Below are 20,353 nucleotides of genomic sequence, written 5' to 3'. Positions count from 1 at the left end.
CCTGAGCTCGTGCAGCTTCATTTATACTGCAGAGGTTTGGATTCCCGCCCCTCGCGGGAAGCAACAGAGGGAGGGATGAAGTTTCAAAGCTGTGCGTCATGACGCGGCCACCGGAGCGGCGCGCGGGCAGGGGCTGCTCCCTTAAGCCTCACGCAGTGTTTGTGTGCAATTGTGAGCGAGACATCATGAGCTGACATCAAACACAACCCCGAATAGTCTATTAAGTGAGCTGTTATCCCTGCTTTAACTGTAATTAGGGGAATGTGTATTGGCTTCATAATCAGGCGGGATTCTTATGGAAGTTACGCAGAAGCACTTTTTTTTGCCTTTAATGTCTTTCTCCGTGTCAGTCTACTGATCAGATTTTTACAGGTCAAACTCTTCTTCTACCGTTTTTAAAAATTGTTTTGTAACTGTTTCATGACCCCAATGCAAATTAGGTTTCTTTCAGTTAACTGTTTAAATAAATAAACCAATCAACTTGAATAAGTAGTCTAACCATTGTATTTAAGCTGTTTCCACCTTCCTCTCCTTAAACCAGTGCCAAAATATACCATGTGACACGTCAAACCCCTCGCTATGAACTGTTTTCCACTGTAGATAGGAGTGTTGAGTTTTCTTCGCTTGTAAACGTCTACATATCCTTACACGCTGCTGTCGTTCCATCCGCTGCATGTTTTTGATGATCTGGACCTAATTGTAATGGAGGGACTTTGAAATGCAGTTGATAAAACAAGTGGTGAAGATCAAAGGCTACATGCAAATTAGAAGGCGGGAAATGTTTGCCGAATTAATTATCATCCAGTCTATGCTTTCGAGTAAATAGTGGCCGATTAACACTGCGGTAAGTAAGTGGCACAGGCCCCTGTGAGGCGCATATTAAATGCTCTTCATTGTCATTATCTTGAAGAGAGGAGCAGGGAGAGACACATCAACGCCATCTTCTAGACCTACTGCACTATTTCAAGCCTAATTGACGTGCCCAAACATATATTTTGTGAGAAGCCGCACTATTTGCATATTAATTGTTGGATTTTAATTATTAGGTTATAGACCAGTTGAAGCAAGATTTTCACATTTCCCTGTGATAGCGTCTGACCGAGCATTGTATTGTACTGGCGAGGCCTCTTGCACGTTCAGGGGAAGATCGTATCAAACACTAAAGAAAGTAACGTGCAGGAGAAACGTCATTTCTCAAACCGAAATGCTTTATTTTATTTTTGCATAAAACTATTGTTACACTTTTTATGTTTCGACTCTTTTGCTTTTAGTTGTCTCAGTGGATTGTGGGTTATTTTTTTATTTTATTTTTATTTTTTTTATAGCGTAAAATCTGTTAAGGGTGTAACAGTTTAAAGTGTGTGTGTGCCAGTGCTTTGGGATAAGCTACCAAATAAAGGTCTTTGATGTTGGTAACAGAGGTTAGTTATAATAGGCGACAACAGGACAAATGCTCATTACACTTCATTAAACGGGAACTGGCAGAATTCTTTAGTCGCTCGCCATTGTTTTAATTGTACACCCAAAGCCTACAGTGGTGTAAAATGAAGCCTGTCCTTTGATGAGCGCAGATCAAACAGGAGAGAACCCGCGTCTTAATCAGACTTCATCAGGCGCGGCGTGGCGCAAACAGTCCATTTGCTCGGCTTTTAGCGGACATTGTGCTCAGCAAATTCATTTATCGCGCTGGTAGGTAATCCTGTTTTAACGTGGTCTCTACAAAAGCACGGTTACTGCTCGTGCTTCCAGCCACATCTTATTAGTTTAACTAAATGCTCAAGAATAGGGCAAACAAAATAAAACGTAAGCGTTATCAGAATGCTGGGGCTAGCAGGTATAACTCTCTCCATGAGCCTTTTTCAACTGTTTATTGTTTCAAGAGCTCTGTCCTGATTTGTGGAGCGGGTGGGCTCATGCTGTCTCCCTGATGAACTTCCAGAAGCAACGATTCTTTGCTGCTGAAGGCTGATGAAGACGTTGGACCCTAGTTGCTGTAATTGGCCCCAGAAGTTCTGCTTAATACGAGCTGACTTGCACGTCATAATTTACGCACAAAACCTCAGTGTCCGATGCACCAAATTAAGATTAGCTCGTATATGTGGAATTGGTTCAATTGTTTGAAAGAAAAAAGATCAAATCATAAGGACGGCACAGGAATTGTTTATGGAATAGAGGCCTTACACAAATTCTGAACAACTGACAACCATAGCTGTGAATGATGGAGAAGTGAAGTCATCTGCACCTTCTGAGATGACGGCTTTTTGATGTGAGTCAGATACTGGTTGGTGAGGAGCGGCCATTTTCCACGTTTATCTGTGGTGAAAGGGGCAGGGAAGAGAACTGTTTACAAATCATTATGGCCAACTGATATGTGTGGGCTCTTCCTCAGAGACAAAACCCAAAACCTGGTGGGGTCATTAGGGAAGGAACTTTTAGAAGCAATCATGAAGCATACAGAATCAGGATCACAGCAAGAACACCAGAAAACTGGACACGACTGTCAATACACGTCATTTTGAATGGTGCTTTTATTATAAGAAAAGGTCATATAAATCACAGAACCTTAAAAAAGCCACAAATGAGTAAGGATTACATTTTTGAGGCATATAACCTGTTCATGCAGCATCAAACAAATGTGGGGTATGTCTGTGTTGAATGCCGTTGATTTAAGGCACTTCCAATAACTCCAGAGATTGAGAGGGGCACAGAGTCTCCACCACGGAGAAGAGGAGGACAAATTCTACAAAGGCCATACAGATTAAACATAGTTCAAACAAATTAAATAACAGATCTGGGTTACTCTCACAAAGCATTTTTTTTCTTTTTCTTTTACAAGTATCACAAAATATTAGCACTGAATATATACACAAATATTTACCTCTGGTCCTACAATAAATAAAAATCCATAATTTGTTTTCCAGCACAGTTGTTTCTGTTCAAGCCATCACTGCGACTCAGAAGGCAGTCTTCTAGTCTTTGGGGAGGGGTGACTCTGTTTTAGGTTAAAGATCATGATTTAAAGAACACATGACCAGCACGGACGTGGTGGATTATATAGCAGCATGCACACACCATAGTTGTTTGCTGCTTGTTTATGTGTCTCTGTGTAGTTCAACTGGCATCCTAACACTGGCACACAGGTCACTGGTGTTTGTCACAGCCTGCCCCCTGGTGGTGTGAAATCTGAAGGCATGGACGCTGGCCTACATTCAGTATGACACAAATGAGTTAATTTGTTTGCACTGTGTTGCTGTTTCTTTAAAGCCATTTTAAAAAGAACATGCTGAAGTGAGATCTGAAGTGTTATGAAGTGTCTATTACAGAAAATAAACATCAAATTGTACAACAACAAAAAAGTGAAAAGGTATTTCACCATCTGAAGGAACTTTGCCCTCACAGATACATTGTATACATTGCCTCTCTGTGTATTGTCTGGTACAACATGAGAGAGCTTAAATTCCAAAAGTAATAACCAGATATACATATTATCATATATTATTACAATGGCTAACAATGGCTAACAAAGTAAAATATTAAATTATTATGAGCATGGACCATTATCAATACCAGAAATGGAGTAGGAAACTGGACTTTTCCCACTTCTTACTTATTTATGGGCAGTTCAAGCACTGACTAATTTCACTGCTTGTGTGATCATTTAGAGGTGACGGAAATAGAAGGGCAAGCGCACAATAATTCAAGAGAATGAGAAATAATGCTGTGTTATGAAACTAGCCAGCACAGGTTGCCTCTGGTCCTGTGTGGGAGACCTGGAGCTCAGCACACAGGAGTCAGAGGTGCTTGGATGGTTACATGAGAGGCTGGGATTGGGATTGGTGCACTGCGGGGAGCAGGAGCATCCAATTGCAGGTCCAGGAGGGGGAGCAGCGTTGGGGAAGGCATCATGGTGACCCAGAGCTGGGCTGTTTACTTTTTTTAAAATACATATAGTCTGCCTCATTTAATCAGCAGTCACTTCAAACTGAAGGATATCCTGAAGGCCACAGCCCAGGCCCGGAGAGGCAGAGCGCGGAGGGTCACATGACCCGAGGTTAGAAATCGGTGTCCCATCCTGAGTTGTCGTCAGGTGGCGGGTCCTCGTTCTCCTCAGGGAAACTATCAAAGTTACTGGTGTCGGTGGGTGATGACACCTGGGTGAAGAGGGGCAAAAAGAGTGTTGTTTTCTGTATAAGCATGAAATCATCATCATCATCATCATCATCATCATCATCATCATCATCATCATCATCACTGCTGCAAATGATTACAAAGATTACAAAACTTACATCAGGGATAATTGGAGGGGTGAGGGTGCCTTTGCGTAGCCCTTCCCAGTTAAAGCCTTCAAACCATCTGGAGTGCAGAGAGATCAGGATAATGTAAGCACAGATGAAGACTGAAACATGCTTTAACGCACCTTAAAAATATTGTAGTACCACTTACTTGTGCTTTTGAATGTCTTTTACCCCATTCTTCAAGTTTCCCAGTCTCTCAGATGGATTGTCCCTATATAGCATGTAAGGTCACATTTAGCCTTCAGAAATCACTGATTTGAGAACCCCACAGATGGCAGTTACATGGTTTAAGATTTTCAGAAAAATTTACCTGCATAGTTTCTTTATTAGGTTGGCGGCATTTTTGGTGATCTTCTTTGGAAATTCTATCATATCAATACCTCTTAAGATTATATTGTATGTCTTCATTGGGTCTGGGCCTGAGAATGGCGGGCTGCAAAGGCAGTAGAGCAATTTAAGCAGACTCATTCAAAACACCTGATTTAAAAATAATAAAACAAATTCTTTAATCTCAAAAATTCTACTCAATAGATGTAAAATTCTTCAAGAAGCAATCATTACCTGCCAGTTAGGAGTTCATACATCAGGATACCCAGTGACCAATAGTCTGCTGAGATATCATGGCCTTTGTTAAGAATTATCTCTGGGGCTACATACTCCGGCGTTCCACAGAAGGTCCACGTCTTCTTCCCGAATCCAATCTTTTTGGCAAAGCCAAAGTCCACCTGAATCAAAATCAGCTTATGAGACCAGACTACTTCATGCCAGCACACATGTCGGCCGCTATATTTAGAGGTGAACAAGTTCATGGAGTTGTGTGAGAGGTCTCAGGTCTCACCAGCTTGGCATATCCTCTGTGATCCAGGATGAGGTTTTCTGGCTTAAGATCACGGTAGATAATTCCTTTGGAATGCAGGTAAGAGAAAGCTTCCACCACACAGGCCGTGTAAAACCGTGTTGTGGAGTCTTCAAAAGATCCTCTGCAGGTAGACCGTTACATCAGAGTCTGTGGCCATGTTAGACGGGATCTCAGCTGCAGCAGTGCAGTGGACTCCTTACCTGTCTCTAAGAATGGTCCACAGTTCTCCTCCCAAGCAAGCTTCCATCAACATATACAGGTATTTGCTGTCTTTGAATGTCCTGTACAACCTGTATCAGTGCACAAATGCAGAAAATTTTGTAAGTGAGAATTTTGACTTGCTGTAGGCATTGGTCTGTTTAGTTATCAGTTTTGCCCTTGTTGACGTGTACATTACATTACAGGAACAACAGCACTGTTAATGAAAGCTACTGTGTCCACTTAGCATCCAAAACAAGCCGACTGGCTTTCAAGTGTTTGATGGTATATTTTAGTGTGAACCAGTCATGTGGATGCTTGTATGTGGCATGTGGAGGGTCATAACTACCTCACTATAAAGTCTGAATGAGCCTCCTGCATGATCTGCTTTTCTGAGCGTATGTGCTCCTGCTGCCGCGTGTCCACGATGTGCCGTTTTTTCAGGATCTTCATGGCAAACGTTTTGGTCTCTTCGCTTTTCAGCTGCACCTGTGTCGGGAACCAGAGAGAGCGTGTGGAACACGTGCTTAAACACAAACCCTCGCCCGGGTTGCCTACAGTCGCGCGTGCTAATTCTAGAGTATGACACACAGTCTATTTGCAGCTCTGTTAACCTGAATATAGATTGTGAGAGGTCAGAGATTTTTCATATTGCGTATCGGAGGGAGAGCTTGTGTGTGCTACTGGAGAACTTTAGGTGCATTCCACCTAAAGGCCACTTGTTTTTACGGTGTCCCAAAATAGACCAGGCACTCGGGGATTCCTCTTTAGGCCAAACCACCAGTTTTTTCCTCACGACACCAACTTCCCTCAAACAATTGTTTATTTTAGCCACTGCAAAATGTTTTTACCTCATAATGGGTATTATTCATATAATAGAATATAGATCAATATCATAGGTTCATTTAGATTTAATGTTAAGGATACATAGCTAAAAGTAAAAACAGATTGAGAGTAATTCCAGTCAGGTAATGGATGTCTGTACTGATATATAGCTCTATACTGCCAGTGGAAAGTTGCCCTGAATAGAGCTGTCCCATTCTTAGAACTGATCATGACATGACCCCTACATCTCCTCCAGTATCTATAGCACACAGGCTCACAGAGGTGTTTCTCACTGATAAAAGAAAGCATGTCAGCAGTAATAGAACACTGTGTATAAGAGAAGAGGTTTTTATTTATTAAAGGACTCATATAGCATTGGCACTGAAAATCACTGATCAATAACAATAACAATCACTGTCAACAACTCTGTTGCTAATGGTTGAGAAACTGAAATGTTACATTATTATAAAAAGCACTGAGTGCATTCGGTGGTTTAAATACGAAGTTAAAAACGCACACTTTAGCCATCCTACCAGCTCAACGCGTCCAAATCCTCCCACGCCTAAGGTGTCGATGATGTTGAAGTCCACCAGCTTCAGGCTGGAGAAGAAGGCGTTCTCTGCCTCGTATCTGCATTTTTTGAAGTGAAAAAAGGGGAACTTCTTAGAGGTGTGCAGAGAGTACAACACGGGGAATGTTAGCGGAGTGGGGACGGAAACAGGCAGGCCACTGACGCGTTCCCTCTCTCTCCGCTCCCGGGCCGGGGCAGGGGCAGGGAGCAGCTCGCGCATTCTACCCTCCGCTTGGCAGGACTGGAGGAGATAACCCAGCACAGTCCAGGGAACCCTCTCAGAAAGCAGAGGATCACTGCGATGAGCACGCTCACGAGCACGTTCGACAGAGTGTTAGTGACAGGCCCCGCTCAAAGGTGGAATTAAAGCGCCATTTCCTGTTTACATTTCGAGTGTCGAGCTGTGGAGTGGAGTGGTCTGACTCTTTGGAGTGTCCCTGCATCAAGCTCACCCTCAGAGAACTCACGCTCGGCAGATCTGCACTAGGTCTACTAAACTCAGATGTTAGACACCCTAGAGGGACGTCTATCTTGGTCAGACAGCCCCCAAGCAAATGCGGACAGAGCAAAGGCAAATGTGGAAAGTTCCTCCCCCAAGGAACGCTCGAGGGTTTGGAACTGCGTAGGGATGAAGCTTCGCTCTGAGGTGCTGGGAGTGTAAGTGCTGCTGCTGCATGTGTTCAGCGAGACCACCAACAGCTTGGTGATTAAACCTCAGTCATGTGACATGGTGGCATGGAGCACGCCCCCCTGCGCTCTGGATGGTATTTTTAGCCCCTGAACATGGGTTATGGTTCTACGAGTTATTGCCATGCTGAAAACAACTACTGTCAGTCTACAGCACATGAAACTAGTCAGGGGTCTCGGGCATTTAAGCATGTACTTCATAGGTAAATACATACGACTATCAGCCTGGTATGGTCATGGGAGCAGGATAGAGCTACAGAGATCTCAGACATCTCTGAGTGATCCTGAACACACATTTGTAATTGTGGCTCTGTAGATGAACTGCCCTTCCTGGATGGACTCTCAACAATAAATGCTGAGGCTGTTAATAAGGTACAGCAGTGAAAGGGTACGTAGCAGTCCAGAGTTTGCCTGAGGTATAGTGCACCGGGAAGGACAGTGACAAAAAACACTCCCGTGACATTTTAGTTTGAGAGAAAACACCCAGTGGGAGGCGGCTGAAACTGGACACGACCAGGCGACAGCATTAGCAAAACAGGCCTGATGCTTGAGTGGGACAAACATCAGTTCACACACAAAAGGACACGCTGCTCCGCTTTCTGCACTGACACAGTCTGGATATGAAAAAACACTGACACAGGCTGACAATAAAACAAACAAACAAACAACCTATGTCAGATGAGTACTAGCACACAAACGACTGCGGTGAGGCACTGTAGACAGTGGAAGGCGATTCTGGGGCATACACGGGGCAGAATTTAAGATTTGGTTATACTTGCCCCTTGGATAGCAGGACAGACTGTGAAACTCCAAACTACTGTCTTTCTTGTACATTTCATGTTTCTACTCCAGGCTATGACTATTCACAGTTTATCGGACCCACAGTCCTTGCTCAGTAAATTAAACTTCAATAGTCTTCTAATGGCACACGCCGAGAAAATATTCTCTTCTCTGAGGCTCAGAATTTGAAAATCAGTTCTATCAAATTCATAAAGGAGGACAGCCATAATACTCTCTGCTATGCTTCATCTGTTCAGACTAAATACTTAATATATATTAAATATATATTAAAAGTCAAACATATCCAACTTTTCAGATTATCTAAAATAAACAAATTAGTATTTGGTTAGATCCATTCCTAAATCTTTTATATTGTCTTAGTTAGTAATTAGCACAGGCAATTTCTCATATTAGTTACCATTCCATAGCTGTTCCTTAACTAGGTTTGTTATCTTTACTGTCACCATGGTAACCACAGCCACAACCCCCTTGAAAGGTGATGGCTCAAATGTGGATTCTCTGAAGTCTGTAAGAGTGGAGAGGACCCAGCATCACATGGCACGGTCTGTGAGCTGATGACAGCTGATACGCAAGCGCTTTGAACAAACTGCTGATGGCTGGTGTTGTGCTGTGATTTTTCCACTGCGTTGGAGGACAGCATGACAGTACCTCCCCTGGGAGTTTCACAACCCAAACGACACTTTAACACACCAGTAAACAAGCCTAGCACATGCAGGCCAGGGTCTACAGGCCAATGTGTGCCATCTGGAAGACAGTTAGACCAGCCAAGGCCATGTATTTCCCCAGAGCTCCCAGCACACCTCGCTCAGCTAATGAAGAGTGAAGACCTGGTGAATGAGGACTGGACTGTGAAGCTCCATCTTAGCCAACCCTACACCACCACTGCAGTTTACAGTGTTTATAGTCTGATCTCTCTGCTGAAGATGCACTGATCTCTCTGCTGAAGATGCTGAGAACAGTGATGAAATAGCCTATGTCCTCAGATTTAGCTGGAAACAGACTTTAGCTAGATCTTTTCCATGGCACGCATAAGTCACGATACATGATTTCTTCAGAGGGAAGTTCTTTGTGCGGCCTCTAAAACTCCGAGAGCCCAGAGGAGCCGCTGATGAGCCAGGCCATGGGCCCTGGGACAAGGCTCGGTGTCCTTCACGCCTCTCTGTCTGTCCACCTCTGAGGGCAAAGCTGTAAAAATAAGGCATGAGTCCTAGTCCTAGGTGTAGTCCTAGTCCTAGTCTGAGTCTGAGTCCTAACCTGAGTCCTAGCATGGCTCAGCCAGCTTCCTTGTGTATCAGTGATTCGTAAAGCCTGGCTCACCACTGGCTTTGACCCCTCAATGAGCAGAGGAAAGAAAAGAAATGTCAGAACACGTGAGCCAGCCACAGGCAGGGTGACCTTGTGACCCCTTGACCCTGTGTCCTCTGGCCCTGGGAGGAGAGCCCAGGCTGGCGCTGGCCTTGTCACATTAGGTTTACCTGAAATGCCTGGAAGGCCTTAACACTTTGTGCCAAATGTAAATCTGACACCAAGCACTAAATTAACAGTATATGCTGATCATAATTAGCAGCAATATTAGTTCTTTAAAATATTAGTTCAATATTAGTTCTTTTTTTTTAGTGGCATGCTCTGTGTGTTCCATTTAACAGACATTGTGGAGGTCTGTGTGATTTTAACTCATTTCATATTGTTCAAATGTATTTTTAATATTTTTATGCATACATATTTTTTGATACTGGTAATAATACCAAACGTCACCAGTAAACGTAGTGCGGTTTTGGAGAGCATCTATATAAAACAACTGAAACGCTTGAAAATCACCTACAGACTGAATGTGAGTGAAGAGATATTTGTTCTTTTTCCAGACTTTTGTTTGCCAGGCCAAATTAAAGGAGAGAAAATGCATTTTCTATCAGATCCACATATATGCAACGGGTCATCTTGGTGAGAAACTGTGAAAGGAGAAAACTCGTTGTGGTGCATGTATGGATTTGTTGTTTGATATGATCACGTCCTGCTTCAATTCCTTTCACTTTGCTTCTGTAAATATCACAGCTCTCTCCATCACTGAACAATATTCAAGCAGACACCAGTAGACTGAGGACAGCAAGGATCATTAGCATACAAAATGTCCATGTCCAATGTCTGGAAAATGACCTTGTCTTTACCATGGGGCAAATGACACAGTGTGAAAGCTGAATTAAGGTGGGAATTTTGCTACTGCTCAAAGACGTCTTTCAAAAATTGCATTAAATTGTGGAATAAGCATAATTTAAACTATATGTGAATTTTTGCATCAAGAATACTTTTCTGCTATATATTGGAATTTTTAAATTCATTCTTAAATCTGGGAAATAAATATCTGGAACATAAAAGCCTTGCCGTAGTCCTGACCTGCTGGATCTGGGCTCAACACTAGAACTAGACTAGTGTACTGTGACCTGCTGATGTAACCATCACACGCACTTTGATTCACTCTTCAAGTTTGCCCATGACAACTTGGTGACTGAAGTCCTATTTTTTTCCTTTTACTTTGGAAAACAGAAGCCGGTTGCCCCTCCAGTTTGATTCATTTTCCGCCATTCCTGTTTTACTGGCAAAACTGAAAACTTGAACCTATTAAAGTGAATTTTACGTACAAGGCTATTCAATTCAGCCTGTCAATTACAGTCAGTTGGCTATATGTACCTGCTTAAAGATTAACAGCCCAACTTTGAGAGAACACACATAAGAACACTATGGTCCCCTGACCAAGTAAAAAACGTGGGATTTGCTGTCATTGTTTGAGAACACATCTGACCTCGTGACGAGACTCTCAGTGGTCTAATGGATCTCACTGGAGCAGCTAAAGCTAGGTACAAAAATAAACAGTTTATATAGCAGTCTGTGAGGATTGTGTTTCTACTGTGAATAGGTTCTGCAGGGTTTAAAGATCTCATACAGTGGCATTATGGTCAGCAATCCTTTGAATTATGGTGTCATAATAATCCTGAATATTTCATCATACACGCAGTATTTATGTCTTCCTCTCCAACATCACATGTACAGGTAACCAACAGCCAGTAACCCACATGTATGCAGTGATGATAAAACACTGAGGGAACACTAAACATGAGCATGGTGTTTATGTCCCCAGGGAGTGCACCGTGGCCAGCCAACCATGGAACAGCATTCGGATCACATGGTTTCTGAGGGTGGCTCACTTTTGGAGGTGTCCTCAGAGGCTGCATATAGAAGGTGTTTATGCTCGAGGATTCCAGGAAAGAATGACCTCTCCCACCTCTCCCTCATCATTTTAACATCATATCTCTCATGACGGCAGCCTTCACTACTTAATCCTTCAGGAGAACTCAAGCACAAACATTCCCAACAACTTAAACAACCTCTCAAGTTAACACTTTTCTAAACCGTAACCCAAGAACTGGGAACTTTTTCGACCACAAAGGACACTTGACGAAGCAAAAAGGTTCTGTGTATTTAACAGACCCCATCTTCAAGGAAACCCTAGCAGGCATGTTCCTCTACCTCTGTGTACCCCTGCAGGGTCAGGGTGGAGGTAAGCCCCTCGACCACAATGTCTGGCACACAGAGGGCAGGGTACAGTACAAGGTGTCTCCCCTGTTTATGTGGGCCTTGGACCGAGTGTCTCCATTCCTGGCAATGCACAGGGTGACCTGATATGGGTCTTTGCTGTGTGCCCAGGCCGGGTGGCTACAGCAGGCACAGAGCCAGTCAGAGGTAACAGGAGGTCACTGGCAAGATCTGTTCTCTTACGTATCGACTGTGGAGTTATAGACTTCTCAGAAATGCCAAGTTGGTTAGGTGGTCATGTCTGTGTGAAATGACTCAAACTAAATCCATACTCCAGGCTTCAAACGCACTGCTATTCTAAGACACACCTAAAACACCACCACCAACAACAAAATAAATGAATAAACATGTGCATTATGCCAGAAGGCCAGTATCCTAGTAGCTAATGAAGCTGAGGGAAGGTTGTGCTCTGTTTAGCTAGCTGCATGTGTGCAGCATTTCATTAACACAGCTCTCATCCCTCTGATCTCATGCCTGGTGCGAGCCCTCTTTTCCAGAAGCAGCCAAGTATAACACACAACAGGAGCTGGCCTCAGATGATCGTGGGCCCGCCTCAGATGGCTGATCAGCCGCCATAGCAACGGAACTCACACTTGGAATGACAGTTAGAGTTAGAGCCGAACAGGCTAAATGACTAAATCATACCCACATGGCTATGGACTGTCCTAATAGCTTGCAAATCAGGTAGTTCTGAGGTAGAACAGGAACAGACTAAACAGGAATACTTGCTAAGAGGACAGGAGAAACGGTAAGAGCACTGTCTAAGAGGTACTCCCCCATGCGTCTGCATGAGCCCTGCCTGTAGCGCAGTGGTAGCTGTTGTTAGATTAGTTGTTAGGGTACTCCACTTGTAACCAGAAGGTTGCCAGTCTGCTGCCAAGTTGCCACCATTGGGTCCCTGAGCAAGACCCTTAACCTTCAATTACTCAAATTGTACTCGTAATCGTAAGTCGCTTTCATCCAAAGCGTAAATTTAAATGTAACAGTCTACAGTAAATGTGCATCCTTAAAATAATTCTTAAATAATATATACAGAAAAAATATATATATGTGTATGTTTAATAATTCACAGCATTATCTTAACAACCAAATGATATGAAATGAAACAAATGAAACAAAGAAAGTGCACATGCTATAACATTAGTAAAGATCACAGGCTGTCTCACTTATACCACTGCACTAGGCCACTATGTATAGAAATAGCATAAAATACCATTACATCATAAGTAACCAGAGGATGGGGCCTTTGGCTACACAAGGAAAATCTATATTTACTGGACTGTCACTATGTATAAATATCTGTAACCACAAGGTGGAGGTCTTGTACCAACATCATAGTTACAAATTTTAAATTCTAACTTTTTCCCCTGAACCTTATGGCTATTACTGAAGGACCATAAACATTTATGAAAAGTGTGCTGCATTTTAAAAAAGTGAAACAAAGCAAAGTGTGCATGATGTATTTCTGACATTTTATGCGCAGCAATCTTTAGCACAAAGGAACCACGCAGAAGGACGTATATGGGGCCTCGGCTCTGGGGGAGCTCAGAGGTCAGAGGTCTCCTGGACTCATGACCTTCTCAGACAGCTCTGGGGGAGCTCAGATGGGCAGAGGTCTCCTGGACTCATGACCTTCTCAGACAGCTCTGGGGGAGCTCAGATGGGCAGAGGTCTCCTGGACTCATGACCTTCTCAGACAGCTCTGGGGGAGCTCAGATGGGCAGAGGTCTCCTGGACTCAAGACCTTCTCAGACAGCTCTTAGGGTTGGTGAACATCTGGTCTTTGCACATCTGGGAGAGTCTATGTGTTTATGGGAATATGTGGCTCAGGTTTGTAAGAAAAATAACAGACTGGATTATTCTATAACTTCAGGGAACTTTGCCTGATTATTTGCAGAATTCATGGCCCAAAAAGGATTCATGGCCTAAAGAAATGCAGCGCCATCCTCTAGCACTTTATGACCGTCTTCACGGAGGACAGCTCAGGCAAACACAAAATCTCTCCACACAGCAGAACCCCTGGTGTTAGCACCTATAGAGCACGCGACTGCAGTGCACTATCATAATACCATAAAAACTCTGGACTCAGAGACAAACTGGAGCAATTTAACATTGACGTATTTATTGGTCGGCTCCAGCTGACACTTATCTCCAACTCCACACTCTGCTGAGGGTCTTCAGAAAGAGGTTCAGATCGCAGTTAGATTGTGTTACCTTTTCCCGAAAGACTGACCACAGATAATTCTAACCACGAGCAGGTCAGAGACATGACCAGACACACAAATCAAATGAGAGATGCAGACTAATTAACTCATGTCTCGTCAGGATCGGGGGGGGGGGGGGGGGGGGGGGGGGGGGGGGGGGGGGGGGTTGTGAGATGAATGCATGTGTGTATAGAAACATGGTTCATGAGAAAGGTGCTTACCTGGCTTTGGCTCCTACATCCTCGTAGCCTTTGTTTGAGACGTCTTCCAAACCCCCAATCAAGTGCTTAAAAGAGCTGCAAAATTCAGAGCAGACAAAGAGTTACTCCAGCACAAGATTTACTTTTAAAATAAACGCAAACAAAAAAAACCTCAGATCAAATTCTGAACTGTAATCATAATAAAGGACACGCCAGCACTGACAAAAAATGTTTAGACAAGAAGAACACATACATTTACCAGCCAGTGCCCTTTCAGAATGTTTTAGGCAAGATTTGCCTGATATGAGCCGTGTAGTGTGTGCTAGGAGGAGTTGGCATGCCTGCCCCACTTTAAAAGAACACATTGAACCCAATTAAAGAGCATCGCAGCCTGAAGCTCAGTCAAGGAAGATCATTTGGAAATACTGAACACTGGAGGGCTGTGTGCCCGCAAAGCAGCTCCTGTGTGTGTCTCCTGTGTGTATCTCCTGTGTGTATCTCCTGTGTGTGTCTCCTGTGTGTCTCCTGTGTGTGTCTCCTGTGTGTGTCTCCTGTGTGTATCTCCTGTGTGTGTCTCCTGTGTGTGTCTCCTGTGTGTATCTCCTGTGTGTGTCTCCTGTGTGTGTCTCCTGTGTGTGTCTCCTGTGTGTATCTCCTGTGTGTGTGTCTCCTGTGTGTCTCCTGTGGTCATGTATGTATCTCCTGTGTGTGTCTCCTGTGTGTGTCTCCTGTGTGTATCTCCTGTGTGTATCTCCTGTGTGTGTCTCCTGTGTGTCTCCTGTATGTATCTCCTGTGTGTCTACTGTGTGTATCTCCTGTGTGTGTCTCCTGTGTGTGTCTCCTGTGTGTATCTCCTGTGTGTGTCTCCTGTGTGTCTCCTGTATGTATCTCCTGTGTGTGTCTACTGTGTGTATCTCCTGTGTGTATCTCCTGTGTGTGTCTCCTGTGTGTGTCTCCTGTGTGTATCTCCTGTGTGTGTCTCCTATATGTATCTCCTGTGTGTGTCTACTGTGTGTATCTCTTGTGTGTGTCTCCTGTGTGTCTCCTGTATGTATCTCCTGTGTGTGTCTCCTGTGTGTGTCTCCTGTGTGTATCTCCTGTGTGTCTCCTGTATGTATCTCCTGTGTGTGTGTCTCCTGTGTGTGTCTCCTGTATGTATCTCCTGTGTGTGTGTCTCCTGTGTGTGTCTCCTGTGGTCATGTATGTATCTCCTGTGTGTGTCTCCTGTGTGTATCTCCTGTGTGTATCTCCTGTGTGTGTCTCCTGTATGTATTGCCTGTGTGTGTCTCCTGTGTGTATCTCCTGTGTGTGTCTTCTGTGTGTGTCTCCTGTCTTTGCATAATACATTTACGAAATGTTTTTCAGACCCAAACCTTGTTTGGCTGGACTTTCCCTACCAACTATTTAAGAGGCAGACTGTAATATTTTCAAAGCCCCTTTAACAGGGGTGGGAGGTTATTAAACTGATTTTAGTAAATCTCCAGGCTAGGATGGAAATCCTTCAGAGTTTCACATAGCGTTCTGAACTAGGTCCTTACTTGTGCTTCCTATTACGTAATTTGTCAAAATACAACATAACTCCTGACAAATGGAAAATAAGTTCAGTTGGCTTATTTAATTAAATGAGAAAAAAATTGCTAGATTTTGCTTGATACGGGCTGTTACATTTACTCAGTGTAGATTTTAAGATGATTGCACAAACACTGGCTCGTAGATTGGAATCTTTGCTTCCTCATTTAATTAAGCCAGACTGGACTGTATTTGTTAAACTGAGATACAGATCAGACCATTTAAGCCATATTTTAAATATGTTTATTATCTTAATAGAACTGAAATTCCTTCAGTTATTGTGTCATTAGATGCTGAAAAGGCACTTGATAGATGGAGTTTTTATTTGCTGTTCTAAAAAAGATTAACTTGGCCCCTAATTTCATTAAGTTTGTTAAGATTTTTCAGTCTAGTCCACCCCATCCATGCCACTCCCAGCCTTCTCCATCCATCTGTGTCCAGTTCATCTCTCCCTCATCCCACCTGTGGTCATTCCCTTCCCTGATTTCTCCATAAATATATATATTTATATATGTATATTCCTCCCATTTCCTGTCTTCCCAGTCGATCGCGGACTCTGTGGAAGCCTGTTTGTGTGTTGTTTTCTGTTAAATGCCTGTTTCCGTCTCACACCTGCATCCTGCCGCACGCCAACGCATCGTCACAGGTGTTCACACAATTATACAAGATTGTTGACACTTTGACATGTAACCCAGTGTTTATTTGCTGAATTTATATTCTGATAGCTCTGACGTGGCCGCTATTTATGCATTAAATATTTTTACCCAATCACCAAAACATTTTTATAATAATTATTATTATCTGAAATGCATCAGGTCCTCAGGTAAGTTGTTTATCACACAGGAAGCGAATTAAAAAAAAACAAAACCTGCATGTTCTAAATTTTGAAACATCTGGAGTCCCTCCAGACTACATTTAGAAAAGGTCATGTAATTAATGTAGCCAGTGTTATTTAAGGTATGACCCCTTCATTAAATAACAAAGATTTGTTCTTAATGATGGCTTTCTTTGACTTCCCTCCTATATGCCCTGTTCTGTGTGTGGATTCAAATCTATACACACTCAACCTTGTGAACAGATTTTTTCTGGACAAGGTAACAAGGAGATTACAGATTATCAGACCCAACTATAAACGACACTGAATATGAAACTACACAAATAGCAAATCGCTCTTCATTTCATGTCCTTTAACACTCCAGACACTCGTCATCTCAGAATCAGCAGACACCTGGAATACCCTCCCTAGCATCTGTCCTCCAGTGTTATGTAAAATATTGGTGACGTTACTGGTTTTGGTTGATCTGAGGCCTTTTTTGCGTCTGTGTGAATAATGAAATTTTACATTCTAGGGAAGGAAGCCTGATTCCAGTTCAGCCATTTCAGTCATTTATTTATTTCACTGCTTTCTTATTTTAGTAGGGTGAAGTGTCAGTCACTATCAAGACCTGTCTTAAAGTTCCTTAACATGCAATATAAATGCATACGTGATCAACGAACACTGGGGCATGTAGCACACAGAAGTTAAATCGAGGCATTTTTAAATGTACCTCACCAACTTCTCAGACACTGAGTACTTTACTTTCACTGAGTAACTGAGTAAAATGGGTCATCTCTCAAGGGCACTAATGACCCACAGGAGCCTTGAGTCAGTGTGTGTGCATGAGTGTGTGTGGGGATGAGTGGGTGTGTGGGGATGAGTGGGTGTGTGGGGATGAGTGTGTGTGTGTGGGGATGATTGGGTGCGTGTGGATGAGTGTGTGTGTGTGTGTGTGTGTGGATATGAGTGTGTGCTTGGATGAGTGGGTGTGTGGGGATGAGTGGGTATGTTGGAGATGAGTGAGTGTGTGGGGATGAGTGAGTGTGTGGGGATGAGTGGGTGTGTGGGGATGAGTGGCTGAAGCTTTCAGACTATCACCAGTTCACTAAACACTATCAATTCCTACACACAGTACATACTAAATGATTCCTACGAACAACATACCACAGAGAGAAATATGTAGCTTATATGTTGGCCAAAATTTGCCAAAATCTGTTGCCAAAAACATCACAACTGGTTTGCCTAGCAATACATGCCCAATATTAAACTCGGCTGCCTTCCCACTAATAAAGTTAGCCCTGATAGTGTGAGACTCAGGGGTGTTGTTAGGACTGTGTGTGTGTCATTATTCATTTTAGCCCCGGTTGCCTGAGACTCGGGGTGGGGTTAGGACCGTGTGTGTGTCGTTATTCACTTTCACGGTGCTCAGAAGGTTGAATTCATCACACATAGATTACAGCTGCACCTAAATTACAAACACATACCAAAAACGCTTTCAAGGTCAAAGGTTAGCAGCACTTCAGGCGTTTCCTCACTGATCAGCACTTTGTGGATGACACATTTCACTTAAGGCTTAGTTCTAATTTCTAAAGAGCCGCTTCACAGCAAGTCCCACCCACCTGACTGCATTTGTAGTAGGACATCCCAATCAAACACCAGCTGTAGACCAGAACCATGTGACAGGCAGCAGTAATGTCCAATGATCCTCATCTGAACACGCTTGCCTATAGTGAGGTCTATTCTGGAAACTGCATGCTGGCTCACGTCTGATTCCCTAAACATCCCCAGATGCAAGACTGAAGAACCGAGCTGTCTGTATAGATGTCCACTTGTGTTTTACATCAGGGCACTGTGGACATGTATAGACATGTATAGACAGTTGGACTTTATTTGGTCCTTTCCAGAGGCCTGATGTCAGGCTGGAGGCACTTCAGAACAACAATAGGAGGCAAGCAGAATTAGACACACTGGGATCTGTCGCGTCTATGGCGCTCCGCGAAGCACACAGCGCAAGACATTTCACACAGGCCTGCTGCTCGCATGCAGACAGCGGCGGTCTAAGTGAGGTGGCGTGCTCTATTTCATGTTCCAGTCTAAGCTCAGGATGGCTCAGAGTCTCTTCATTGTGCTGCTGTGATGTCATTAAAAGTTTGGGATGGCAACTTAGCAGAACTAGAGAAACACTAGCGGGATGGAAGCCTCGTCACATTATTTATTTATTTATTTATTTATTTTGGGGGGGGGGGGGGGTGAGGTGGGCTTCGGCATGGAGAGCCCAGAACCAAAGACACAGACACACAGATGCAGACACACACACACACAGAAATCACATAAGGAACTCACTCTCTGTCGATGACGAGGCAGGTGACAGCCTCGGCAGCAATGACGTTGGCTGTCCGGATGTCTTCTCTGTAGAGCCACAAAATGACAGTGCATCAGTGCATCAGTGGCTCCAAACCAAATCCTTTTGGCAGTCCTGATAAATTTCAGAAGTGCAGCACCAGGTGGATATCACTTCATTAGGGCATGAAGAAACCAGGGTGATTTCAACATGCCTGAGCAAACTGGCTGCAGTCAATCAGCAGTATCCAAAGAATCAGAATCAGAATTAATCATCTGAATAATTAAAGAATTAAAATTACTTTGACAACACCAGATCGGACATCAAATAATAATCTTGGTATTTAGTAAGTATCCCAAATTTTTACTGCTACAACTGCAGATCACTGATCTTATATTCCAGCATGCATACAAGTAACAACTATCTTGCAGTCTCACGTAGCGTTCCATGATTGACAGTGTAAACAAATGGTCAGTTTTCTATCTGTGCGCAAAGTAAAGCGGTTTCAGTCATCATAACTGTGAAATGACTCTGTAAAGGTCCCGTGATCGCTGGTGACGTCTCCCCCGCTGACCAACAGACGAGGAGTCGTAGGCACTGGACTGGGGTTTACACAGATTCCTGACAGACTGAGGCAAACAGAGGTCATCCTCCCGGGCTGAACCAGAGCACGCCATGTGTCTGTGCGCTGCAGCCTGCCGTGATCTCTGCACCGGGTTTGGGGGCTGGGGTGGGTTCTTGAGGAGGAGCTGGTGACCTCTCTGCTGTGTATGACGTCTTCCTGAACTGCACCCGCAGCCTGGTGAGTATATAGTTCACACCCAGGCAAAGAGCGCTGCTGGAGGCTAATTCCGAGCAGGAGCCTTGATCATGTGTGGGACCACGGCAAGGCATTTCCACGTAATGCGATAGCAGGGACCTGCTCCCAGTAACGGATTGGCTCATAACATGTACACGTTCGTCAAACTGAACCAGCATCAAGCAAGATGTCAACCAAAGTTTGTGACGAGTTTCTTATGCAATTTCTTATGCTGTGCTCAGCCGGTTGCTGAACTGTTGTTAGCACTTGAAAAAAGTGTCAGTACAGAACCAGCTGCTTTAGGGGAATTAATTAAAAGTAGTTATTAAGACAAACTGACAAGTGGCATCTTGGAAATGTTATGATTTATATAAAACAGGATATACGGCAGGAAAAAACACACAGACACAATGTAAAGATTAAAAGCTCTGAATGTATTAGCAAATTTTGACTGATATCTGCTGTAATATTTAGTCAGCACCACATTAGGATAAGAAAGTCCCTCCAGATCATACATATCTCTCATAAAGTTACATCCTATAAAAAATTATTTTTAATATAAATATTTTTAAATGCCATTTGGTCATTTTTTCTTTCAG

General features: G+C 43.4%; 1 protein-coding gene across 4 annotated transcripts in view; it reads right to left on the bottom strand.

Annotated features, from left to right (window-relative positions):
- Positions 1–2,510: 2,510 nt before the first annotated feature.
- The window catches only part of prkg1b (protein kinase cGMP-dependent 1b), an 82,390-nt gene continuing 64,547 nt past the window's right edge, over positions 2,511–20,353 (bottom strand). For 2 of the 4 annotated variants that reach the window (XM_027009434.2, XM_027009432.2), the window contains exons 8-18: positions 18,958–19,023; positions 14,250–14,324; positions 6,711–6,807; positions 5,702–5,841; positions 5,355–5,444; positions 5,134–5,275; positions 4,857–5,020; positions 4,606–4,728; positions 4,444–4,506; positions 4,287–4,353; positions 2,511–4,151 (exon numbers count right to left, since the gene is read on the bottom strand). In XM_027009434.2, the coding sequence (XP_026865235.2) occupies positions 4,053–4,151; positions 4,287–4,353; positions 4,444–4,506; positions 4,606–4,728; positions 4,857–5,020; positions 5,134–5,275; positions 5,355–5,444; positions 5,702–5,841; positions 6,711–6,807; positions 14,250–14,324; positions 18,958–19,023 (1,126 nt within the window). In that variant the 3' untranslated portion in view covers positions 2,511–4,052. Of the gene's footprint in view, positions 4,152–4,286; positions 4,354–4,443; positions 4,507–4,605; positions 4,729–4,856; positions 5,021–5,133; positions 5,276–5,354; positions 5,445–5,701; positions 5,842–6,710; positions 6,808–7,200; positions 7,439–14,249; positions 14,325–18,957; positions 19,024–20,353 lie in introns of those variants that run through there. The other 2 variants (XR_003410579.2, XM_027009433.2) reach the window with 2 other exon arrangements.

The sequence above is a fragment of the Electrophorus electricus genome, chromosome 14 (genome assembly GCF_013358815.1).
Source record: "Electrophorus electricus isolate fEleEle1 chromosome 14, fEleEle1.pri, whole genome shotgun sequence".
In the NCBI taxonomy this organism is placed as follows: domain Eukaryota; kingdom Metazoa; phylum Chordata; class Actinopteri; order Gymnotiformes; family Gymnotidae; genus Electrophorus; species Electrophorus electricus.
Note: the sequence above shows the minus strand (reverse complement) of the source record. Positions and strands in the feature narration are given on the sequence as shown.